This window comes from Raphanus sativus, chromosome 4 (assembly GCF_000801105.2).
Source record: "Raphanus sativus cultivar WK10039 chromosome 4, ASM80110v3, whole genome shotgun sequence".
NCBI classification, from domain to species: domain Eukaryota; kingdom Viridiplantae; phylum Streptophyta; class Magnoliopsida; order Brassicales; family Brassicaceae; genus Raphanus; species Raphanus sativus.
The window spans coordinates 24,728,097-24,751,270 of record NC_079514.1 but is presented as its reverse complement, the minus strand read 5'-3'; the positions used below and the strand labels follow the sequence as shown (position 1 = coordinate 24,751,270).

General features: G+C 35.5%; 4 protein-coding genes across 4 annotated transcripts; 2 read left to right on the top strand and 2 right to left on the bottom strand.

Moving 5' to 3' along the window:
- Nucleotides 1–1,954: 1,954 nt before the first annotated feature.
- Nucleotides 1,955–5,372, bottom strand: LOC108828916 (putative G-type lectin S-receptor-like serine/threonine-protein kinase At1g61610). Its single transcript, XM_018602573.2, has 7 exons — nt 3,972–5,372; nt 3,765–3,884; nt 3,478–3,695; nt 3,142–3,352; nt 2,824–3,061; nt 2,582–2,729; nt 1,955–2,493 (listed from the first exon to the last, which is right to left on the bottom strand). The coding sequence occupies exons 1-7, from the start codon at nt 5,266–5,268 to the stop codon at nt 2,194–2,196; spliced, it is 2,532 nt and encodes an 843-aa protein (XP_018458075.1). The 5' UTR covers nt 5,269–5,372; the 3' UTR covers nt 1,955–2,193.
- A 1,795-nt stretch (nt 5,373–7,167) lies between these two features.
- On the top strand, nt 7,168–8,485 carry LOC108828897 (glutathione S-transferase T3-like). Its single transcript, XM_018602561.1, has 3 exons — nt 7,168–8,038; nt 8,221–8,234; nt 8,285–8,485. The coding sequence occupies exons 1-3, from the start codon at nt 7,168–7,170 to the stop codon at nt 8,483–8,485; spliced, it is 1,086 nt and encodes a 361-aa protein (XP_018458063.1).
- An 875-nt stretch (nt 8,486–9,360) lies between these two features.
- On the top strand, nt 9,361–10,855 carry LOC108828914 (uncharacterized). Its single transcript, XM_018602570.2, has 2 exons — nt 9,361–10,139; nt 10,201–10,855. Exons 1-2 carry the CDS (start codon nt 9,434–9,436, stop codon nt 10,386–10,388), a joined length of 894 nt encoding a protein of 297 aa, XP_018458072.2. The 5' UTR covers nt 9,361–9,433; the 3' UTR covers nt 10,389–10,855.
- Nucleotides 10,856–10,907: 52 nt separating this feature from the next.
- LOC108828882 (uncharacterized) lies at nt 10,908–12,531 on the bottom strand. Its single transcript, XM_018602551.2, has 2 exons — nt 12,114–12,531; nt 10,908–11,987 (listed from the first exon to the last, which is right to left on the bottom strand). The coding sequence occupies exons 1-2, from the start codon at nt 12,434–12,436 to the stop codon at nt 11,036–11,038; spliced, it is 1,275 nt and encodes a 424-aa protein (XP_018458053.1). The 5' UTR covers nt 12,437–12,531; the 3' UTR covers nt 10,908–11,035.
- Between the last annotated feature and the right edge of the window lie 10,643 nt (nt 12,532–23,174).

Below are 23,174 nucleotides of genomic sequence, written 5' to 3'. Positions count from 1 at the left end.
AGTTACATGGGTACTTCGAGGGCAAGAAGGGTCTAAGACAAGGGGACCCGATATCTTCTCTGCTGTTTGTGTTGGCTATGGATGTGCTATCGAAGAAGCTGGATAAGGGCGTTATGGATGGAGTCTTTGGCCTTCATCCTTCTTGCGAAGCGCCTCTCATTACCCATCTGAGCTTTGCAGATGATATACTGATATTCTTTGACGGTACGGAAGATTCTCTGCGTGGCATTTTATCGATTCTAGAGGAGTTCAGATCAGCTTTGGGTTTGAGTATCAGTCTGGCAAAGTCTGAGCTAATGATTGATGGGGGATGTCCTCACAGGTGCCAGAATATAGCAAGTGCTGTGGGTATTAAACAAGGAGCTCTGCCTGTAAGATACCTCGGTGTACCTCTCTCTTCAAAGAAGATGAACAAGTCGGATTATCAGCCGTTGTTGGACAAGATCATGGCTCGGTTTAATTCCTGGTCTGCTCGACATCTTTCTTTTGCGGGACGCCTGAAGTTGATTCAGTCGGTTATCTACTCCTCGATAGCTTTTTAGGCGTCAATTTTCATCCTACCAAAACACTGCATAGCGGAGCTTGAAAGGCTTTGCAATGCTTTTCTTTGGAAAGGCTCCACTACTTCTGCCAGAGGTGCACGGGTTTCCTGGGAGTCTGTGTGTACCTCAAAAAAAACAGGAGGACTTGGTCTTAGAAGGTTGGACGATTGGAACAAGGTGATGGGATTAAAGCTGATATGGTTAATCTTTACTTCGGGAGGCTCTCTTTGGGTCTCTTGGGTCAGACGCAACTTGATAGGTGAGCAGAATTTCTGGGAGTTGGATGCTAGTAATGGGAGTTGGATATGGAAGAATCTATGTAAATTGAGAACCATAGCTCGGCCTTTCATTTTTTGTGATGTCGCCTCAGGAATCACTGCCAGTTTCTGGCATGATGATTGGACGAATCTGGGCCCATTGATAGACATCACGGGACCGCAAGGACCTGTTACAACGGGTTTAAGCATTGGGGCTGTGGTGTCAGATGCAATTCGGTCCGATAGATGGTGGATAAGTGACTCAAGAAGTAGAAACCCACTCATTGTCTTCTTGAAGGATTGTCTCCCTGATTGTACTCCCATTGCAAACTCTGAAGAGGATGATAAGTATCTTTGGAGAACGGGTGTAGGTGCCCCAAAGAATAGCTTCTCGTCGGCTAAGACTTGGAGAGTCTTACATCCAGAAGGTGTGAGAGTCTCATGGCATGATCAGGTGTGGTTTAAAGGGCGCATACCCAAGCATGCCTTCCTCACTTGGGTTGCAGTGAGGGATAGGCTGGTAACTCGAGACAGATTGAGGTCATGGGGACTTCAAGTACCGTCGGTGTGTCTTCTCTGTAACGTGGCAGAAGAGTCAAGGCAACATCTGTTCTTTGATTGTGTTTACTCTGGGGAAATCTGGTCTTTTTTCTGCTCACGCTTCCATCTTTCTCCTCCTCCTTCCTTTGAAGATGGACTAAGATGGCTAAAAGACCCGATACAAGATCCCAACAAGAAGCTGATACTTCTCCTCCTATACCAAGCCGCTATCTATCATGTTTGGAAAGAAAGGAATGCTAGACTGCACTCAAGCATCTTCAGACAACCTCAGCATATTATCTCGGATATCAGGCAACAGATTCAGTTGAGACTTGATCCTCTCTTGAGAGCTCAGCGTGCGGCTCCGGGCTTCTCTCTTTTGGCTACTTGGTTTGGGCTGTTTATAAGCTAACGGTAGTTTAGTTTTTGTTTATTTTGTGCTATGCTTTGTGCATGGTTTGTGGCCTGTGGTTTTTTTTTTGTCCCCGTCCTACGGGAGGCCCATTGTAATTGGGCTTGGCCCCTCCTTTTTTTCGGATTATATAAAAAAAAATAAAAAATAAATAAATAAATAAAAGCATGAAGCGTGAAGCATGCAGCATGATACATGAAGCGGTAAGCGTGAAGCATAGAGTCTAGCTAGCTGACGTATGCTGACCCAAAATAAAAACTAGTGTACAAATCCCATTTTGATTTTTTTTTTGCTTGGCAGCGTTTAAATTCAAGTATATACGTACTATAAAATGTTTATCAAGACGAAATATTATAGACAAAAAGTTGAAAACTAAAGACTTCCAGAGAAAAAAAATGAAAACTCAAAGAGCAAGGGGAAGAACAATTTATAGTCAAATTAGTCATCTTCCAACAACAGTGGTCAAAGTAATCTCGTTGACCGTGGCAACATCCTGACCTTCCATGATCTCGCCGAAGTTCAAGAAAGAGTGAAAGGTAGGCTGTCTTGGTCGTGGAAGGTGACAGGTTTGACTCTCCAACATCAACAAAACTGAACCCATGTTTGGTCTGTAAGTCACCGAGTCTTGTGTACACAACATCCCCACATGGATGCATCGTATCGCTTCGTTTACGTCTCGAATCTCCTTCACCGTTGGATCTATTAGTTCTTTGGTCTTTCCTTGGCTCCATAAATTCCACGCCTGAAGTTTTTGTCCGTTAGAGCATAAGTTTCTAAAAAAAAAAATTAAAAACAAGCCAAACCAAACGCAAATATTAAGAGAAACTTACATAACCGATAAGACTTCTATGTTCAGACCCTCGAAAGCTGACGTTCTTGCTTCCACTTACAATCTCAAGTATCAACACTCCAAAGCTATACACATCAGATTTCTCTGAGAACATCCCTTCCATTGCATACTCTGGAGCCATATAACCACTACACGATTTTTCAACATCAAGATCATTAGAAATCGATACAGCTTCACAATGTTTTATAGAAGATAAAACGTTAAGGAGTTTCGGTTAGTTACTATGTGCCGACAACTCGGATAGTATTTGCCTGATCTTGTCGGTAGTTGAAGATCCTAGCCATACCGAAATCTGAGATCTTAGGTTTCATTTCCTTGTCCAGCAAGATATTGCTAGATTTTAGGTCACGGTGAATGATTTTTAGTCTCGAGTCTCTATGCAAGTAAAGCAATCCTCTTGCGATTCCTCCAATGATATCCCATCGTTTTCGCCACTCTAAATTTATCCGTTTACCCTCATCTGTACATAGATAAGTTTTTATATTTAGTCTATAAATTTTTAACACATGTTTCTTGATAATGTTGTAAAAGAAAACATACCAAAAAGGAAACGGTCCAAGCTATTATTTGGCATGTATTCATAGAGAAGAATTTTCTCGTCATTTTCAATGCAGCATCCTAGTAATCTAACGAGATTCCGATGCTGGAGTTTCGCGATTAGTAAGATCTCATTCTTGAATTCCTCTAGTCCTTGCTTAGATTTGCCTGATAGCCTCTTCACTGCCATCTCTCGTCCTCCTGAAAAGTTTCCCTGTCCAAACATAAAACATATGTTAAGCATAAATATTAAGCCTAATTATCCAATCAAAGATTAAGCGACACAAAAATTTAATTAACCTTAGTCTCAAGAAGATTTAGTTTAGTTGATATTCTCACCTTATATACAGTACCAAATCCACCTTGTCCAAGCTTGTTTTCTTCAGAGAAATCTCCTGTTGCCGAAACTATGCTGTTGAAACTGAAAGTTGGCAAATCCGGTGTATCAACTTGATCCCCCACTAGAAGTTGGTTCAGCGAGCTTGAGGACTTAACTGAGTAATCTCTTTTCTCTCCGATATCCAAAACTGTATAATCTTCCTTCTTCCACAAGAAATCTGTAGATCAATGAAATAACATATATCTCAGTCTCAGACCATTTTGAAACTAGACTACAGAGGCTCTACCTTTAACTCTTTTCTTGAACTTCCATAAGATCAAAATGCATACGCAGCACAACCCGAGCATGAATGCACCTATAATACTAAAAATAATGATCCAAAATATCAAATTTTTCTTCTTGCCTCCTGTGTACATAAGAAAAGAAACCCAAACACAGATATCAGACTAGTCATATTCAAATATCTATATGATACCTAAAATGTTTTACAAACCTATTTCAGATGCAGCTAGCCGGATGTTAATGGAGTTTCCACCGTACTCAAAATTCTCCATATCGATCAAATCTCGGGTCCAAATCATGCATCCGATCCCTGTTACATCCTCATAAGCCTTACACGAGCAATCCCTCAGGCATACATCCTTACAAGTCTCTGAGTTGTTAAGTGAAACAACTGTTCCAAAATCAGGCACCTTCATACCCTTAAGTACCTTAAAGCCGTCTACTTTATGTGCAAACAGACTCTGGCTACAGTTCAATGGAACTCTAATTTTGCAGCCACCCGAGAAATTTCCATTGTTCCATTGATTTCGATAAGCCGGCTCAAACCCATAAATGCAACTACATTTACCAGAATCAAAGTCTTTACTATCATTACATACGCTGTAGTTACCGCAACGGTTATACTTCTCGCATTCCTTGCTCGGTTTCACTTGAAGTGAATTCCAGTTCCTGGCATCCCTATTCCATCTCAACTGCTCTACAATGCCATCAAATCTGATCCGAAACCTCAGTAAGTCGTCCTTATTTGGTGGAACATACGTGAGGAACACGCTACCATCTCTATCAGGAGGAGAAGAGAGCTTAAACCCATGAATATAATTGGTGAAACGAAACATATCTGGTACACCAGTAAAGATAGCTGAGTTCCACGGTCCGCTTCGCCATTTCCTCGTTTCCCCTTCCCAAATCACAATCTCTATTGCCCCAAAGGGATCAATCCCCATTGAATATCTTCCTGATGAAGGATCAGTTTCGGACTTCCACGGGACAAAAGCACGATTCTCTCCCACTGAAGGATTCACTCTAACCCTCATACCCGGCAAGAAAGTATCAGTTGGATTGTTAAAGCTCTCCCAGTATCTCGTGTCCCTGTCTGAATCTGAAGACAAAACCAGATCCCCTGTTTCCAACAGAATAGCAACAGTATTGTTCAACTTGGGGTGCACGTTTGTGGACCAAACGGTGTTGTTTTTACAGGTGACGACCACCAAGTTCCCGTCATCAGCAATCTTAAGAGCTCCGTTGTGATCAGACAAAGGTGTTTCTCGATTAGCTACCCAGACAACTGTTCGAGGTTCTATGTTCTTGTACCAGATTCCGACATACCTTAAGGTTGAATTTTTAGGGCTGAAGAATCCAAGCTCGAAAACTCCTTCCTCGCTGATCAGTGTGTCTCCGTCTCGTATCGTGTTGTTTCTGGTGATTAAGGTGCAAGATACGATGCTGCATAGTTGAAACAAAATCAAAAGGGTCGTGACCAGAGTAAGATCTCTGTTAGATTCTGCCATTTTTGACAAGATTTGATCGTCAGATATCTCTATATTACCAGAAGGAAATTAATGGAAACCACAAAAATAGTAGTCGTTGAATTTTTTTAATCTTTTGTAAGTTTTGCTGACATTTCAGAAAGACTAAACTAATTGCTTTCGAACAAATGTATCTGTTTGTTTTCTTGAAAGCTACAAATTGCATTTGTTTATATATAAAAAATAGATTAAGTCATGAATATGCCCATGTTTGTTTCGACATCACTGCCACATGCGACCGCGACCTGCAATCAGTGACTAGTTATAGGTTGGAACTCATTATTTGTTTATTGTCGCGCGACTGATCATGCCTTCAATCACATATACACTAGTTACTTTGTAGAATCAAATGCTGATATACCTTCTCTGCCAAAAAAAGATCCCATATACTCCTCTTTTCTTCTTATTTTTGTTTTATTTTTAATTCCAAATTTTCTCAAAAAGAAACAAAAAACTCTTAGCTCTTAACCCGTAATTGTTTCACTCTTAGATTTGAGGATCTGTCTTGCAACACTCAATGAAATATACCTAGTATTTTATTTGCTACTAATCATACCTACTATTTAATGAAAATAGTTCGTAAGAGCATGATTAACGGCGTCCTTCCGTTGATATCTTAGGTATTAATCGATTTTATTTAAATGAAAAAGGCTGATTAAACCTAAGGACGCCGCTTAATTTAGAAGTTTTCTTCGTCGTCCTAATGAGCAACGTGGCGCGCTGGGAATGGGTGATGAAAAATCGGTAGGGCAAAATCGATTTGGGAAAGTCATTCTGTTTCTCGTTGTTTCTCGTCTCTCTGGTTCTCTCTCGTAGGCGATTCAAGGCGATTCATAGGGCGAATCCAACTCTCGACGGCTCTTCTTTTCGACGGCTCTTCCTTTCGACGGCTCTTCCTCTCCACGGATTCCTCTCGACGGCTCTCGTCTGAACGGTTCTGTTCTCCACGGCGATTCCTCTCGACGGTTCTCTTCTCCACGACGATTCCTCTCGACGGTTCTCTTCTCCACGGCGATTCCTCTCCACGGCTCTTCCTTTCCACGGTTAAGAGGGTACGTGTTCCTTCTCTTCTCCACGGCGATTCCTCTCGACGGTTCTCTTGCATGTAATTTTTTTCGTCTGTGTAACTTGTACTCGTTCATTGCTTTGCTTGCTTTTCGATCCATTTCTTAGATTAACTTGTACTCGTTTTGTATCATTTCGTCCGTCCAGTCAATTTTTATTATTTTGGAAATCATCACTTGTTTTATGAAACTGACATTGTTTTCTTTTGATTCTGATTCTTTTTTTAGGTGAGGTTCGTCTACATTAACCCGGAGGAAGCAACTCAATCTTCTTCACAAACATTTCGTCGACAGTACAAGGTAATAACTTTCTCTTCAGCTCCCAAGTAATGTAGTTGGTATAATAACTCGTGTGGGTTTGTGTGATAATATTATCTAGTTAATATACAGAATTTAATGTGTAGTTTGATTGCCACCAACTCTTGTTTCCGTAACTAGTGATGATAATATCTAGTTAATTCGGTTTGTATACTGAATAGATGCACTTGTAAGGATAGTCTAGTTTGTGATGATAGTCTAGTTTCTGATGCAGTTGTAATGCACTTGTATTTCTATAACCAGAGGATAGTCTCGTTTGTTTGCAAGCATTAATAGTTTGTTTGGTAGTTAATGCACTTGGTTGTTAAGATAATTGTGGTTGTGTAATGAGTAATAACTGAGATGTACTTTGGTTGTTAGGCTATTATGGTTGTGTTAATTACCCTATGCCTATTAAACCATCCTTCTACTTCATCTCTCAATCATCTTCTTTCTCTCGTCTCTCGTTTCTGTCTCTTTGTAATCTCTTATCTCTTATCACTTCTCTCTTCTTACTTCTATGGATCCAAGGATTCCATATAGCCAGTCTTCTGGTTATATGGGCCTTCTTCACAGTCAACACGACTCTGTTCGTGAAGAAAACTCTCCTTATGAGAGTTTTCATTCTCTATCTTCTGAAGTCCCTCAGTTCAGTTCACAACAATGGGAGGCTCCAGCTCCAACTCCACCTACAGACACACCCGTGGGACGTGGGAAGAGACATACGTGGACTCCAGGCGATGACGAGCTGCTGATCAGTGCTTGGTTAAACACTTCTAAGGATCCTATTACCGCCAATTACCAAAAGTCTGGGACATTCTGGAAACGAGTTGGAGATTATCTCTTCGCAGCTTTGAAAGAAAGATATGGTGTTGATTGTGGGGAGCATCTCCATTACAAGCAAAGGTGGCACAAAATCAGTGACCAAACTAACAAGTTTTGTGGTGCATATGCTGCTACAGAGAGACGTCATAGTAGTGGTCAGAATGAGAATGATGTTCTCAAGGAGGCCCATGACATATACTACCGTGATAACAACTCGAAGTTTACACTTGAGCATGCTTGGTGTGTGTTGAGGTATGAACAGAAATGGGCTAACCTCAACCCCAAACCTTGTGGAAGTTCAAAGAGGAAAACCGTTGAAACAGGAGGTTCCCAAACCGTTGATGAACATGAGACCCGGCCTATAGGTGTGAAGGCTGCAAAAGCTAAGCGGGGTAAGGCTCAAGGGAAGTCTGTTGAAGACTATCAGAGGATTTGGGAAGTGAGGAAAGAGGATTTGGCGGGGAAAGAGTTACTGTCAAAGATTGCCATTCTAGATAGTCTCCTTACCAAAAAGGAACCACTCACCGAGGCTGAAGAAGCTGCGAAGGACAAGCTCCTTGCCGAGTGTATCTGAAGAAGTTGCCAAGAACAAGCTTGTTTATGTCTCTTTAACTTGTGGTCATTGTCTTTAATTTGTGTACTATGCTGAAATGTCTCCTTTCAATGTATTTACTATGTCTCCTTGCTTGCTTTCTATGTATTTCTCTGTTATGTCTCAATCTATTATGTTATTAATGAAAATGTCCAGGTTATGTTATGAATGTCTCCTTGAAACTCTTCTAACTCTTGCGTATTATGTTATGAATGTCCAGGTTTCAGTTTTCATGGGTCAGTACAGCTATAGCCAGCCTTCCCAATCTGAGACGTTTGGAGGGGATGGTGCGGACAGTGGATACAGCGAAATTGAAGCTCTCATTCGTCAAGACCAAGCTGAGTTGAGCTACGCGAACGGTGAGGAGTTTGTGTACCCTCCGCAACCTGAGGTGGAGTTTGTGTACCCTCCGCAACCTTAGGTGGAGTTCGGATTTCCCCAGACTTGCTATTGTGGCAGTCAACCAGAGCTAGCTACATCTCGTACTGCTACCGATCCTGGCCGAAGATACTACACATGACGTAATGTAGATGACTGAGAGTGCCATGTTTGGAAGTGGTGGGATGAGGCGGTGATGGAGGAGATGCGAGCTAGGGATCAACACACACTTCAGTTAGCTGAGAAGGTAGATTCAATGAACTTCTTCAGTAACAATGACACTGAGCAGAAGCTGCTAAGCCTAGAGAACATGGTGTGTGATTTGGAGAAGATGGTGTGTGATTTGGCAAAGAATAAATCATCTGTTCGCTTTGATTACTTTGTTCTGTTTCTGGTCATTGTCTTAATTGTCATAGGTTTAGTTCTCATCTTTACCTAAATCAGCCTGTTTGTTTAGGTGTGATTCGGATTAGTGTAATGTGTAATGACTCCACTTTCTCTACTTTATGCATTACAACTTTCTCAACCTGCTGTTATGTAATCTTGTAAAATTTATGTTATGTAATCTTGTAATGATTCAACTTTCTCAACTTTCTGTTATTTAATTTTGTAATGTGTAAAATTTCTATTATGCTCGTGATTCATTTTAGTGTCAACTGTCAACTTTGTAGTGTCAAGTTTAATGCTCGTGATTCAACATTCACGAGATGTCAAAAATTATTGTGTCACAAGACCCACTCATGGGTCACAAGACACACTCATGGGTCACAAGATGTACTGAATGCAAAATAACAAAGAGTCACAAGATGTACTGAAGTGTCACAAGATAAACAAGCAACAACCACAACATATGCACTTCAAGAATCTATAAATATGCGAAATACATTCTCATTACAAATACAAATTATCTCTCTTCTTCTCTGATTCAAACATTACCTTCTATTTTTTTTTTCATTCAAAACATTGCCTTCTATTTTTTTTTCATTCAAAAATGTCATCTTCTTCACATTATCATTACCACAAAAATGATAATAATGATGAATTTGAATCTAATTTTGATGATTTTATAGAAACCTCTGATATTATTCCTGAACCGAAAGAGCGAAAAAAACGTATATTTATTGAGAGAAACCGAGAAGAAGGTCACAATAATCTTTGGAATGATTATTTTAGCGAGACTCCCACTTACCCGCACAACATATTCCGGAGGCGGTTTCGAATGAACCAGAGATTGTTCTTGCGAATAGTTCATAGTCTCTCCCAAGAATTTGAGTTCTTTCAACAAACACAAGATGCTGCCGGACGGTCTAGCCTATCTCCCCTTCAAAAATGTACCGCAGCTATTCGTCAAATGGTGTATGGTGTTGGGGCTGACATCGTTGACGAATATGTCCGACTAGCTGAAACAACTGCAAGAAATTGGTTGTTCCAATTTACCGCCGGAATTATCCACTTGTTTGGCAATCAATACCTAAGACATCCAACGCCCGAGGATCTGGAAAAATTACTATATGTTGGAGAACAACGTGATTTTCCAGGTATGATTGGAAGCATCGACTGTATGCATTGGGAGTGGAAGAATTGTCCGACCGCTTGGAAAGGAATGTATTCACGAGGACACGATAAACCAACAATTGTGTTGGAGGCGGTAGCTTCTCAAGACCTCTGGATATGGCACGCGTTTTTTGGAGCTCCAGGTACTTTGAACGATCTTAATATTCTTGATCGATCACCTGTTTTTGATGAAATAATTAACAGAGACGCTCCCGAAGTCAATTTCCATGTCAACGGAAGGGAATACGGTTTGGCTTACTTTCTTGCCGATGATATTTATCCGAAATGGGCTTCTTTTATTAAATCTATCCGATTCCCACAAGGTCAAAAACAATCTTTATTTGCTACCAAGCAAGAATCCGTGCGAAAGGATGTTGAGCGTGCCTTCGTAGTCCTCCAATCTAGATTTGCGATTGTTAGAAATCCATCTAAATTATGGGATAAACACAAAATAGGAAATATTATCAAAGCATGTATCATACTTCATAATATGATTGTCGAAGATGAACGAGGTTCCTACCTTCACACTTCAGAATTTCAACAACCAGAAGATGTGGATCCCACTTTTGTAGTCAAACGGACTACAAACTTCTGTACTACACTGGGTCGTCGAGCAGAAGTTCGAGATACTCAAGGCCATCATCAATTAAAAGAAGATTTGGTTGAACATATATGAGTTAAGTTTGGACATCTACCGAGTCACAACAATGTTTAAGTTTATTTGAATTCAATATAATGTTTCTTTGCTTTTTTTATCTTGTTTGTAATTTTTTTTTCTTAATTTTCAACTTTGTATTCTTTCATGCTTTTCTCTATATTATTTATTTCTTTTTTAATTAAAATAATTAATTAATTTCCTAAGGACTTTATAAAGTCCTACCAATAATCAAATATTATGAGAATGTCCTTAGTTGTTGTCCCTCACCAAAAATAACATTAAAATACTCTAAGGACAAAAACAAGAAGCAAACCGTTAATCATGCTCTAAGGCTTATGAATTTTAGTATACATCTATTTTGTAATACGACATAACGAGTGGTCACTCCCACTTAGATCTCAGTCTTTGAGTATGTCTAAATAAACATTTAACCAACAAAACTCCATCTGCCCTTCTCAACCCAAAGCTCTCTACCAACACATAGCACCCAAATCTCCTCCATTCTCTATTATTATCACCATTCATATCTCTAAACTCTCTTCTAGAAACACTAATTTCTTCATCTCTCTCCACTCTTACCACTTTCCGCCCTCCTTCCACCCATCCTCCTTCCTCCATTACCCTTCTCATTCTTTCCACCACCACGAAACTCAGTCCCACCGCAGACCCGGAACCTGTCTTCCTTCTCCTCTCTCCCGGTCCCCGCAAACCTTCAACCGGTCTATACCAATGATACCCTCCATGCCCTTCTTTCTCTCCCTTAACCGCCTCCACACCCTTCACATAGTTCACCTCTCTCACCACATTCGCTTCTACCCTCACAACTCCTTCATCTTCATCATTGTTTTCGTTGTTGGTTTCATCCAAGTTATTGTTACTGCAATCGTAGATCCGTTCCCAGTATTGAGATAGTGTCATCCTATAAAACATCGACTTCTTCATCTGATGACTTACACTACAATTTTCCTTTACAAACATAAATGGGCAATACCATTCTCCTACTATCACACTCCCAGACCGAATTGTTGAGACTGAGAATTCGAATTCAGGGAGACGGGCTCTTAGCTCATCGTCTAGGCCTAGAGCTTCTCTAGGTCTCCTCGGATGCAGGCTCCTAGAGGCTCGTAGCTCCCATCCTTTCTTCTTGAGAAATGAAGGTGGTGTACCGTCTGGAGCAACAGATTTCGCAAAGAAAGTATGGTCGTGATGCCGGTTGATTTTCACTGTCTGATAAATGTTTCTTGGATCCAGAGGTTTAGGTTTCTTTTCATGCAAGATATCTGGAAAACAACATAGACCTTTCTCTATCTCCTTAGAACACACGCAAACTTTCCTGCAAAAAGAAAGGAGAAGAGTTCGCTACACTCAATCCTAAATTTTATCACCAAACCGCTAAAGACACCAACTCAAATCTGAATTTAAGGGTTATGACATATATTTTCTTGATTTTGTATCTTACCCTTTGTGTCTGCCTCTAGCGTGAACAACGTAATACCGATTCGAAGACAATGGTTGATCCAGAGCTGGTATGAACAAGACCTTCTTAACCGAAGTATCTCTGTTTCCGGAACTGTCTGTGTGAACAACTGATAAGATCTTGTCTTGAGGGAACGGAAGCTTCTCGATTTTTGTCCTCTTACACATCCCGAAACAGAACGTATCATCTGTTTCTGCTTCTTCGTCTGTGATAACTAGAACACCGGAGAATGGACCCTCCGGTGACTCCTCCGATAGTGTCTTCTGGTATTTTCTGAACTGCGACAGTGTCCTCGTCACGTACATTGTTTGTTCTTGAAGATGTAAGGGACTTGTGATTATATGTGTAGGTTTTAATATCAGTTTGATGGGTTTTTTTTGTCAAACAGATATGATGGGTTTTATCATATTTTTTTTAATGAATTTGGGGGTGAAAACGACAAGATTGTAGAGTAGTGGAGTAGCTCGATGTAACTTTTGATAGTGGAAGGTAAAGTTGAGTAATTTAAGTGTTTGCTGATTGGTAAATCGTCACTTTGTTTTCCCTAAAGAGAAAACAAAAGATAAAGCAAAATATAAGCGTCACATTCCACTCTCTCAGTCTAACAGACATGATTTTACATTTTTACTATATAAACTTCAAAAACTAAGTTTTATCTTTCAAAATATTAGAAAGTTTATTGGGGTTTGTCTCTAATTTTTAGGACCAGCTAAGCTCGAAGTGTTGCTGCTTATATTCCGTAAATCCGGTTAGATATCAGTTAAGGAAAAATAATTTTCGATTCAACAATTAAACGAAATTATTCTGAAGGAAAGAAATTGTATAGCGAATCTTTACACACACTCATTCGGATAGCTTTTCATTTAGTGGATGAAGAAGGAGATGATAAAAAATAGGAAAAGAAAAGAAAAAAGAATAAAGTAACAAGGCAACTATTTACAAGAAAATTGTGTAAATAAATCTAAAGTCATTCCCTCTTTTATTTTTCAAAAAGTTATAAGTTATAACTAGGAGTGTTAAATCCGGATATCAGTTCGATTTCAGTTCGGTTAGTAAAATATAACTACCATTCTAAATTCATATTTACTTCGCTTTGCTTCAGTTAAATACCGTCGATTTTCCGTTTATCCCGTTTATTCAGTTTTATTCCAAAATATATAATTATTTAATTTGAGATTATAATATATGAATTTATAGTCATGTTGTAAAAGTAATCATTTATTAATAAATATTATGTCCAAATAAAATAAGAAAAAATAAAAAACTTTTTATACCATCAAATAAAATAATCAAATATAGAATTAAAAATCAAAGTTCAAAATTAAAAAAAACAAAACAAAACAAAACAGAAGCATGGAAGAACCCTTTTTCACTCTTCCATATGTAGTGTTTTTATCAAAGTCAAGATTCTTCGATTGAGCACGAAACTTTGTTCGTTTATAGATAAAAAAAGGAAAAATTAGAAAAAAATGAGACACTTTGAACTTTTCTTTGTCCATTTAGGATTTTTCATATTTTGGTAATTTTGGACATGTTTTACCCTTGTTTTATAGAAAAAATAGTAAACTTAATCTTAAAAAAGTAAAAAAAATATAAAAACTATTGGAAACATAAGTATGACAATATATATGTTTATTTTTTTTATAAAAAAAAAATAGAATCATATTTTATTTTAACTTCTAGCTACCGTTAGAATACGCATTCTGGTGATATAATTGATCTAGAAAACAGATACTAAAATTTTAGAAAGGTATATCCGAGCTATATAACCTAAACTATCCTTTCTTGTATATTCTAATGAAGATAGATTTGCTTACGTTATAATCAAGCAAGATGTCTTAATGTACCTACAGCTTTATTACGATATATAGCCACTACTCATTGGTATACCTAACCTATATTATGTGTTATAACATGTTCTACCTTTTACCTTATGTAGCGTTGGAGGAAGAATATGTTTCTCTCCTATTCTTCTGTGCTATGCGTGGGGTAGGATACATATTCTAACAAATCCGAAAAATATGGAAACTTTTTTTTCGGTATCTAAACTAAATCGGGAGTAATCAATTAATCAGGGAGTTAATTTAGGGTTTTATATAAATATAAGAGTTATATATTTAAATATGTTCAATGATAATGCGATGAATGCGTGGCCTAGTGGTTGCAGTTAACTTGTTACTCTATCTTAACCCGGGTTCGAACCGTCCTATGTCATGTTTTTGCCCAATTTTTTTGAGGAATTAGGTTAAATGAAATAATAAGTGACAGAATTGTCCTCGTCTTTACCTTCTTCCTACGAATCTGCAGCCGTTTTTTTTTTTTTTTTCGATTTCGGTGTTGTTTCATGCTAATCTTGCAAGTTTTTGGTCTTAATAACACAAATCTTTAATTTAACATATGATATTCAACGAACGCTTAATGGTATTAAAGGAAATTTCTCTGTCTTAAGACGAAGCCAATTCCTCCGATCCTCAATTAAACTATCTCCAGCATTTAAAAAAACACAAAACAGAAAAACGTGATCAAAGGAAGGGGATGATATGGTCGTGAATGCTATTTGTTGGTTGGTAACAAAAAAAGTGAAACGATGAATCAGAGAGAGAGAGAGAGAGAGAGAGAGAGAGAGAGGGAGGGAGGGAGGGAGGGAGGAGGGAGGGAGGGGGAGGGAGGGAGGAGGGGGAGGGAGGGGGGAGGGAGGGAGGGAGGGAGGGAGGAGGGAGGGGAGGGAGGGAGGGAGGGAGGGAGGGAGGGAGGGAGGGAGGAGGGAGGGAGGGAGGGAGGGAGGAGGGAGGGAGGGAGGAGGGGGAGGGAGGGAGGAGGAGGGAGGGAGGGAGGGAGGGAGGGAGGGAGGGAGGGAGAGAGAGAGGGAGGGAGGGAGAGATGATCGCAAATAATTGCCATGGAAGCGTTCGTTAATGGAAGGGAAGACTAATCTCATACGAACGATTTCAGTGTTGCTTCATGCTAATTTTTTGGATTTTTTTGTTTTTTTTTAATAAAAATGCAAATAATTATAAATATTAAGATTAATTAGGTTAATTGAAGGGTATTATGATATTAAAGAAAATATAAATCCTAGTTACCTAAATAATCTTCTACAAATCTTATTGTGACAAATCTAAGTTGAAAGTGTCCTATTTTTTCTAATTTTCCCTAAAAAAATTGTGAATAATTCTAACTAATAGTCAATGCTAAAATCAAACAAAAATATTATAAACAAAAAATAAGAAAATAAGAAATCTCGATTGCGAAGAATTGTTATTAATTATAGTTCAAGTGTTTAACAAATTAGGGCTTATTTATTATTATAAAAATTGGTAATAGTTATTAACAAAAATTAACTTATATAAAAAATAGACTTTCATTTGTCGTTATAAAAAAAAAAATATATATATATATATATACAAGTTTCTATTTTTATCGGTTTTGCTCTGTTTATTCGGTTTAATCCTATATATAAACCTAACCATATCCAAATCCTATGGTTTTTATTAAAGCATATCCATTCGGTTTATATGGTATATACAAAAACCAAACCATATTGTCTATTTTGGTTCGGTTCGGTTCGATTCGGTACATTTCGGTTTTACCATATTGAACAGCCTAGTTATAACTAAATGATTTAACTTGTTTTCAACGTAAACTCATAAGCTGCTGGTTTTATAAAAAAAATTCATATATATTTTTATGTTTTTTAATTTACATATAGAGTAGAATATATTACTTTAAAATATAAATATTTAATAATACTTTTTTATTTGTACATAATATTATATTAATTTTTTATAATTTGATGCATTTTGATGAAATTGTACTATTTATATATTAACATGTTTTTTTTTGTTAATTTATTTAAAATAAAACAACATACTAATTGTTTAACTATTTGCATTAGTTTTCTATGAATTATTATTAATTTTACGATATTTTGTTTTCTTGAAAATTGAACTTTCAAAATTTATATTTGACTAAACTAAATAAAGGTAATACTGTACCTAAAATGTGTTTTATATGATATATACTATTTATTTCACTTTGTGTTTTTAATTTCACTACAAAGAAACAATAACCATTGTAATTAATTAATTTAAAATTTATTTTAAATGCAGTGGTAGAATCTGTAAATAAAAAATATAAAAGTAAGTATTTATTTTATTGTAAATACAATGACTAAAAATATAAATAAAATGAAGTATTTAATCTGCTATCAATATTTCTAAACAATTTTCATTTATTCCACTATTCATGTTTCCAAATTATACAAAAGTTACTTCAGTTTTAATAATATAGATGATATTGTAAATTATAATTTTTTGTTGAAATTTTCCTTTACGGTAAAAGATACTAGATGGTTAAATAAGATTTAAGATGTTTTTTTATTTTATAGAGAAATGATCTTAACGACATTAAGTCAAGTTTTTGTTTCGAATCTAGCACCTAGTGCACGGAAATGGGTCGGATAGCACATAGTGCAAATAAGCAGCTAAAACAAATTGACATGCAGAACCTGTAGATATAATTCAATAAGTCTACATTCGTCCCGCTGGATTTGCAAGTTATTTACTCGTAAATCACAATAATTAAAATAAAAATAAATTATTTTTATAGTTTTTATTACGAATGTTTTAATAAAAAATTTGTATTACAAAAGTAAAAATGAAAATAAAAATAATTAATAATTTTATACATTATACAATATTTAGAATAAAATTAGATAAGTAAGAATTTTTTTTTAATTTGGTGGGTTCGTGGACATTGGTGGTTGTTTGAAATGGTTGATCCACATCTGCCCCATATCCTAAACATTTAACCCACATACAAAAAATATTGACCTGCACCCTCCCCATGGCAGGTCAAGCGGGGCGGGACCAGCGATTTTTGAACCAAAGTTCCAGCCTTACTTACTAGTACCCAATATCTAAAATGACTCATGTAGGTTTCATGTAAAAAGAGAAATTACCATGTTGTCCTTATCACTGACCCTCTAGTTATATTATATCTAAACAATTTGAATTTGGAATTGAGCACGTCGTCCTCCACATTGTCGTCATCTTTGACGATCTCCCTCTGCTCCACCGGCATCAGTTCCGCCATCATCAAATCCGCCACTGACAGTCTCAGTTTTGTTGTATCTCGTTGTCACCATCATCATCTTATAAGGTAACTTTGTCCGTCGAAGATAGATTTCGATGCATTTATTATATTAATGATTAGTTTTCAGCACAAAGTTATAAATTGATGATTCATCGGAAATTTTTTTCTTGAAAATGTATCAATGCTTAATTTGATAGATTTTTTTTTTACCAATTTTTTTTTCATTTCTTTTAAGGTTTTAGGAAAGGTATCATCAACAGTCAATATTTGTAACAAAGACCTGTGTTTGTTTGTATTCAATTATCTATGTTTATTTGTAAATCAATGTTCTCTGTTTATAGCGATGAACTTTATATACTGACATATGTAAGTAGGCAATGATTTTTTAATAGACTTTGATTGTTAGAAAATCAAAATATTATTCTTATTCAATGGTCTTTCAAACTTCTCCTAGTGACAATTGCAATTTGATTTACTTTAGTAACTAGAAAAATTATTTCACATGAATCATGGTTTTATATAAATATAGTTTTGAAAAAATAAAATCAAAGATCTATTTTCTGTAGTCTGCAAACAGTTAATTCCTGACTTTTGTTGCATGGAGATTTAACAAAATAATTTAACAAATGTTTCTCTATAATAGTTTACAAAATAATTTAAAGAGATACTTTATATCATATAATATTTCATTATTTTTTGAAGTAATTAATGGTTGACACATACTTAATCGTTGCAAAATGAAATAAATATACCTTTTGGCTAATTAACGTGATAAATTTGTATTAAATACTATAAACGGTATAATATATAAGTGTACTTCCTCCCAAAAAATAACTTCATCTTATACTAGAAAAAAACAGAAGAGAATGGCTTCCAAGAACCAAAATTCATTTTCTCACTAATCCTCCATTAATGATGTTGTTTACATCTGAATGAATTAGGAAAAAAGGATATATACGGTAAATACTAGATATGGAGAAATCTATTTTCCCTAAAAAATAGAAAATTTATTTGACATAAATCATGGTCTGATAGAAAATAGTGTTTGGTAAAAACAAGACTGTAGAACCTGAATCTGAAAATAGTTAATGCATAACTTTTGTTGCATAGATGTTTAACAAAAGAAACTAACAACTTATCTATAATTAATGTATTTTTTAAATACTAAAATTGGTAGAAATCTATTCTCCTTAAAAATTATAAATATTATTTCGGATAAATCATGGTTTATATAATTTTGTTTTGGAAAAATGAAAAACAATAATCTATTTTAAAACCTGTAATCTACAAACATTTAATTCCTACCTTTTATGGTATGAAAATTTAACAAAATAATTTAACAACAATTTATCTATAATAATTTGAAGAGAAATCTTATATCATAGAACCTTTCACTAGTTTTCCAAGTAATTAATGGCTGATATATATCTACTCTAACATATTTTGGATAGTTCCCAAAGGAAATAAATATATACTTTTTTGGTTAAATAAAAAGATAAATGTGCATCACATATATAAGTGTACTACCTCTAAAAGAAATAACTTCATCTTATACTAGAAAAAAAAAGACAATGGTTTCAAGGAATCAGAATTTCATTTTTATGCTAATCCCAATTATAATTTTCCATGCAACAATTTCGTTTGCATTTGTAGGATGGTTACCATTCTCCGCTAAACATGTTATAATTTTCAACAAACTTATAACGCGTGCAATATTAGTTGTGCACTGTAGGAATAAAGGTGAATATAAGGGAGTATTTTCCCTTGGACCTAGAGATAGTTTCGATTTTAGATTTCGTGTTAACCTCCGCAAAATAACGGTATACACTTGTAGTTTTGCTTGGCTTAATAATACAGCAATATTTGATATCTTTAGAGCTGATCGAGACGATAATCCAAAAAGCAAAGTTGGAGTTTGCAGCGAATGTATTTGGAGCATTTACGAACCAGCACCATGTAGAGATAGACGTGACCAAGGTCAACCTTATTGTTTTCCATGGGCTTCTTAAATTATCTTAAAATATGTATTTCATATTAAGTTCTATGTTCTTTGCATTCCAATATATTAATTCTTGTTCTATAAAATAACTCATAAATAAAAAATTGTCTTTGAAACAATGTTACTCATTTATCAATGTTTCTTTCAATGTTAGTAGATGGAATATAATATTATGAGACAATTCCACACCTTGTGTGGATTTAAATTTTGTATACGACAGTATTAAATGTTCTGTATATAAATATACAGGTTAAAATTTTCAAATATTTCTTTTAAGAAGTTTTATTTACTTTTGAATTGTAACTTTTCTGTAAATGCACATATATATAAACAATTAATATAAGTCGTTTATCAAATTAAATAATAATTTGTGTTCTTAGTTTTGGTACATGTAGTTTAAATGACTTTTTAGTATTAGATATAACAAGCCATTTATTTTCTTTACAAAGTGGGAATATTGTTGTATAATTTTTATTTCATATTAAAGGTAAATTGCATGCAAGTGTAACGAATTTGCACTATTTTGATGATGAAATTTGTGACTACAAATTACATTATTAATGCTTTTAATCATTTTAGGCTCTTGCTTTTGGATAGTTCAAAACACAAAAAAGTGTCTCGCTTTTGGTTTTTGTTAGTAATCGACCATATATATGCTTTATTCTAATTACGAATAGTATTTTTTTTTTGAACAACCAATTATGGATAGAATTTTTTTATAATTAAGAACCATGCCAGATATATGATTGTCAAACTTATATGTAATGTGCTTGTTAGAAAACCCAGATATCTAAGACATATCCACAGTATATAAAACATCAAAATTATGTTGACAAAAACATAGTAACTTGTATATATGCTACACACCGCAATCGTTTTAGGTTCTCACAGGTTTTTTTTTTTAATTTATATTATCTTATATTAATGATCTGTTTAAACCGGAAAATGGTTGATGATTACAATGAAAATTTAACCCGAAAAACGAACCAGCTTAAACCGAAGTAAACCGGAACCAAACAGAACCCTAGATCTAAAACGTTTCAGCCGTCCCCTAGCCTCCGCCATTCCTTCTCTAGAGCTTGCTCACCGTCTTCAACAACGTGTATCTCGAGCTCTCCCGGTCAGTTGTAACCACTCCGGCGGCAACCACAATAAGGCGTTGGGGAGCGCGACCCAAAGAAGCCTTTGTGAACCTCGCCAGAGCCGTGAAGTTTGCTGGGGCAAACGACCTTCACCAGCCAATCTTGACTCGCCATGCATACCCTTCGTTGACCTCATCGGAACTGCAAGACACGGAATCTGCCATCCACAAAGGTACCAGATCTGAGAAAAACCTCCTCCATCCGCCGTCCTCTAGCAGATGCTAAGGAAGAGACACCAGATCTGGAATCCCGCTTTAGAGAGCATCTTCCAGACCACTGCAGCTCCGTCAGTTTCCTCACCGCGCATGGCCAAAAAAGAGAGAGAGTTCTCGGGTTAACATGCAACCAAAAATGCCATCAGCACCACCAAAATAGAAGAAAATAAAGAGAAAAAGCCCTCTCACACCACCGGCGGTGAAGCCGACGGCGGAGAGGCAAACCGGTGACTGAGTTTTAGAGAGATGTTGGAGAAAAGTTTAAGAGAGAGAGAGGGGAAAAATACACCGAGATTTTTCTTCTCACGGGTTTCCTATATACCAATTACAAACGTAACTTTTCGGGTTGATACTGGTTGTTGGCGCTTCGAAACAATTACAGAAATGCTATATATCACTTCAAACCATTCCGAACCTTTTAAAATCAGAAACTGGTTCCAACTAGCATTTACGTTTACGAGCGATTGCGGATGGATAAATAAATATAAAATAATTTTCTAAAAATATTTCACAATTTAAATTTAAAATGAAAATATTATAATAAAATATATACACATTTTATATTTTAATTTAAATTCACAGTAAATATCATAATTTATTTTATAAAAATTCTAAACTAAGAATATTCATTATAATTTTTTAAAAATCAATATACATATATAAAGATCTATACATATATAAATGAAACAAATACAAATTCTATCAAAATTACAACTTTCAACTAACTAAAACTATTAAATAAATAAACATAATATTATCATTAATCATATTATTAATAATTGTTATATTTTATCACAATAATATGTTTTATATTCTTATAATGTTATAATTTGTTAATATTGGTAATTTATCATTAAACCATTGCAATATCTCATAATAAACTAGTCACAAATATCTCACAAACACACCAATTGCTAACAGTTGTATCAGTCGTACAAATCATTTAAAACGCTAGAAACCACAACCCCCTCCCCCTCCCACATCAGCAAACTCCCGCAGCCGCTGAATTTCAACCAATCAAATCCTTACTTTAATAAACTTTCACTCTCATGTTTTTCATCGATGCTATTTTGCTCGTGCTACTTAGTGAAATGATAAATTTTTTGCTTATATATATATATATATATATATATAGAGAGAGAGAGAGAGAGAGAGAGAGAGAGAGAGAGAGAGAGAGAGAGAGAGAGAGAGAGTAGAATTATGGAAGAGTCCACACTAATCTCCAAAATGAGGTAAAATCTATAGATAAAAATTTTCTTCGGGTATTCAAATGAACCGTAAACAATAGACCATATCCACATAGTCACATAATAAAGTGTAGTGGGATATATTCAAATATAGATTTCTTAGCAAGCCATAACTCACCTGCCACTACACCCAGGGGTGGATCTAGAAAATGATATAATATGGGGTACAATATATAAATATTAAATATAATTTAATAAATTAAATTAAAATTTTAAAAAATATATTTTTAAATTACATTAATTCTCAAAAACTTATATATTTATTTTTTTAAAAATCAAAGAAAATGTTTTATAAGGTCATATTCAGTTTAAGCAATTTAATAAATAGCATATTGCACATAATAATTCAGTATAAAATAATTACTTTTATTTAATTCTAAATGATAAAAACCATTTTTATAAACATATTTTTTGAATAAATTTTAAATAAATTGTATAGTTTTGAGAAACAAATACTGAATAATAAAAAAGATTATATAAAAAAGAATATTTTAGGTAACACAAAAACAACTGTAATAGGGAAAATATTTTGTGACAAAGTGATTAAAATGTTTTTAAAAAGTTGAAAGAATGAAAACAAAGTTAAAAAAATTAAAATAGTTTAGGTGACATGAAAACAAAGGGAAGAATACTTTTGTGACAAAGTGATTAGAAGTGTTTTATTTTAGTCTAATTGTTAAAAACAAACTTGGCAAAAATATAAACCAGATTTTTTATTTCTCTCGGAAACAAAGCAGGACGCAGTTTTTCTACAAGGAGTTCAGGCACATTTTGGTTATGATAATTTGGTTACAGTGGATCCAAACGGGAGGAGTGGAGGCTTAGCACTTTTATATAATAATGAATTCCAAATTCAGATTTTGTATACGAGTAATAGAATGATAGATGTGGAAGCAGTCTCCCTTGGTAAAAAAGTATTTTTAACTTTTGTATATGGCGAACCGGTACAGAAGTTAAGAGAGCAGGTGTGGGAACGACTGACACGATACGGGCTTGCGAGATCGGAACCATGGTTTATAATTGGAGATTTGAACGAAATCACTGGTAATCATGAAAAGGAGGGAGGAAATTTGAGAAGTGTTAATTCCTTTATTCCTTTTAATGATATGATCAAGAACAGCGGGTTGTTAGAGTTCCCGGCACGGGGAAATAAGATGTCCTGGAAAGGTAGACGAGGAAAAGGTAAGGGGGCTGTTACGATAAGATGCAGATTGGATCATGCACTAGCCAATGAGGAATGACATACTCTATTCCCTGCCTCTTATACGGAATACCTAGGAATGGTAGGTTCAGATCATCGACCAGTAGTTGCTATTATTGAGGATAAAATCAGTAGAAGAAAAGGA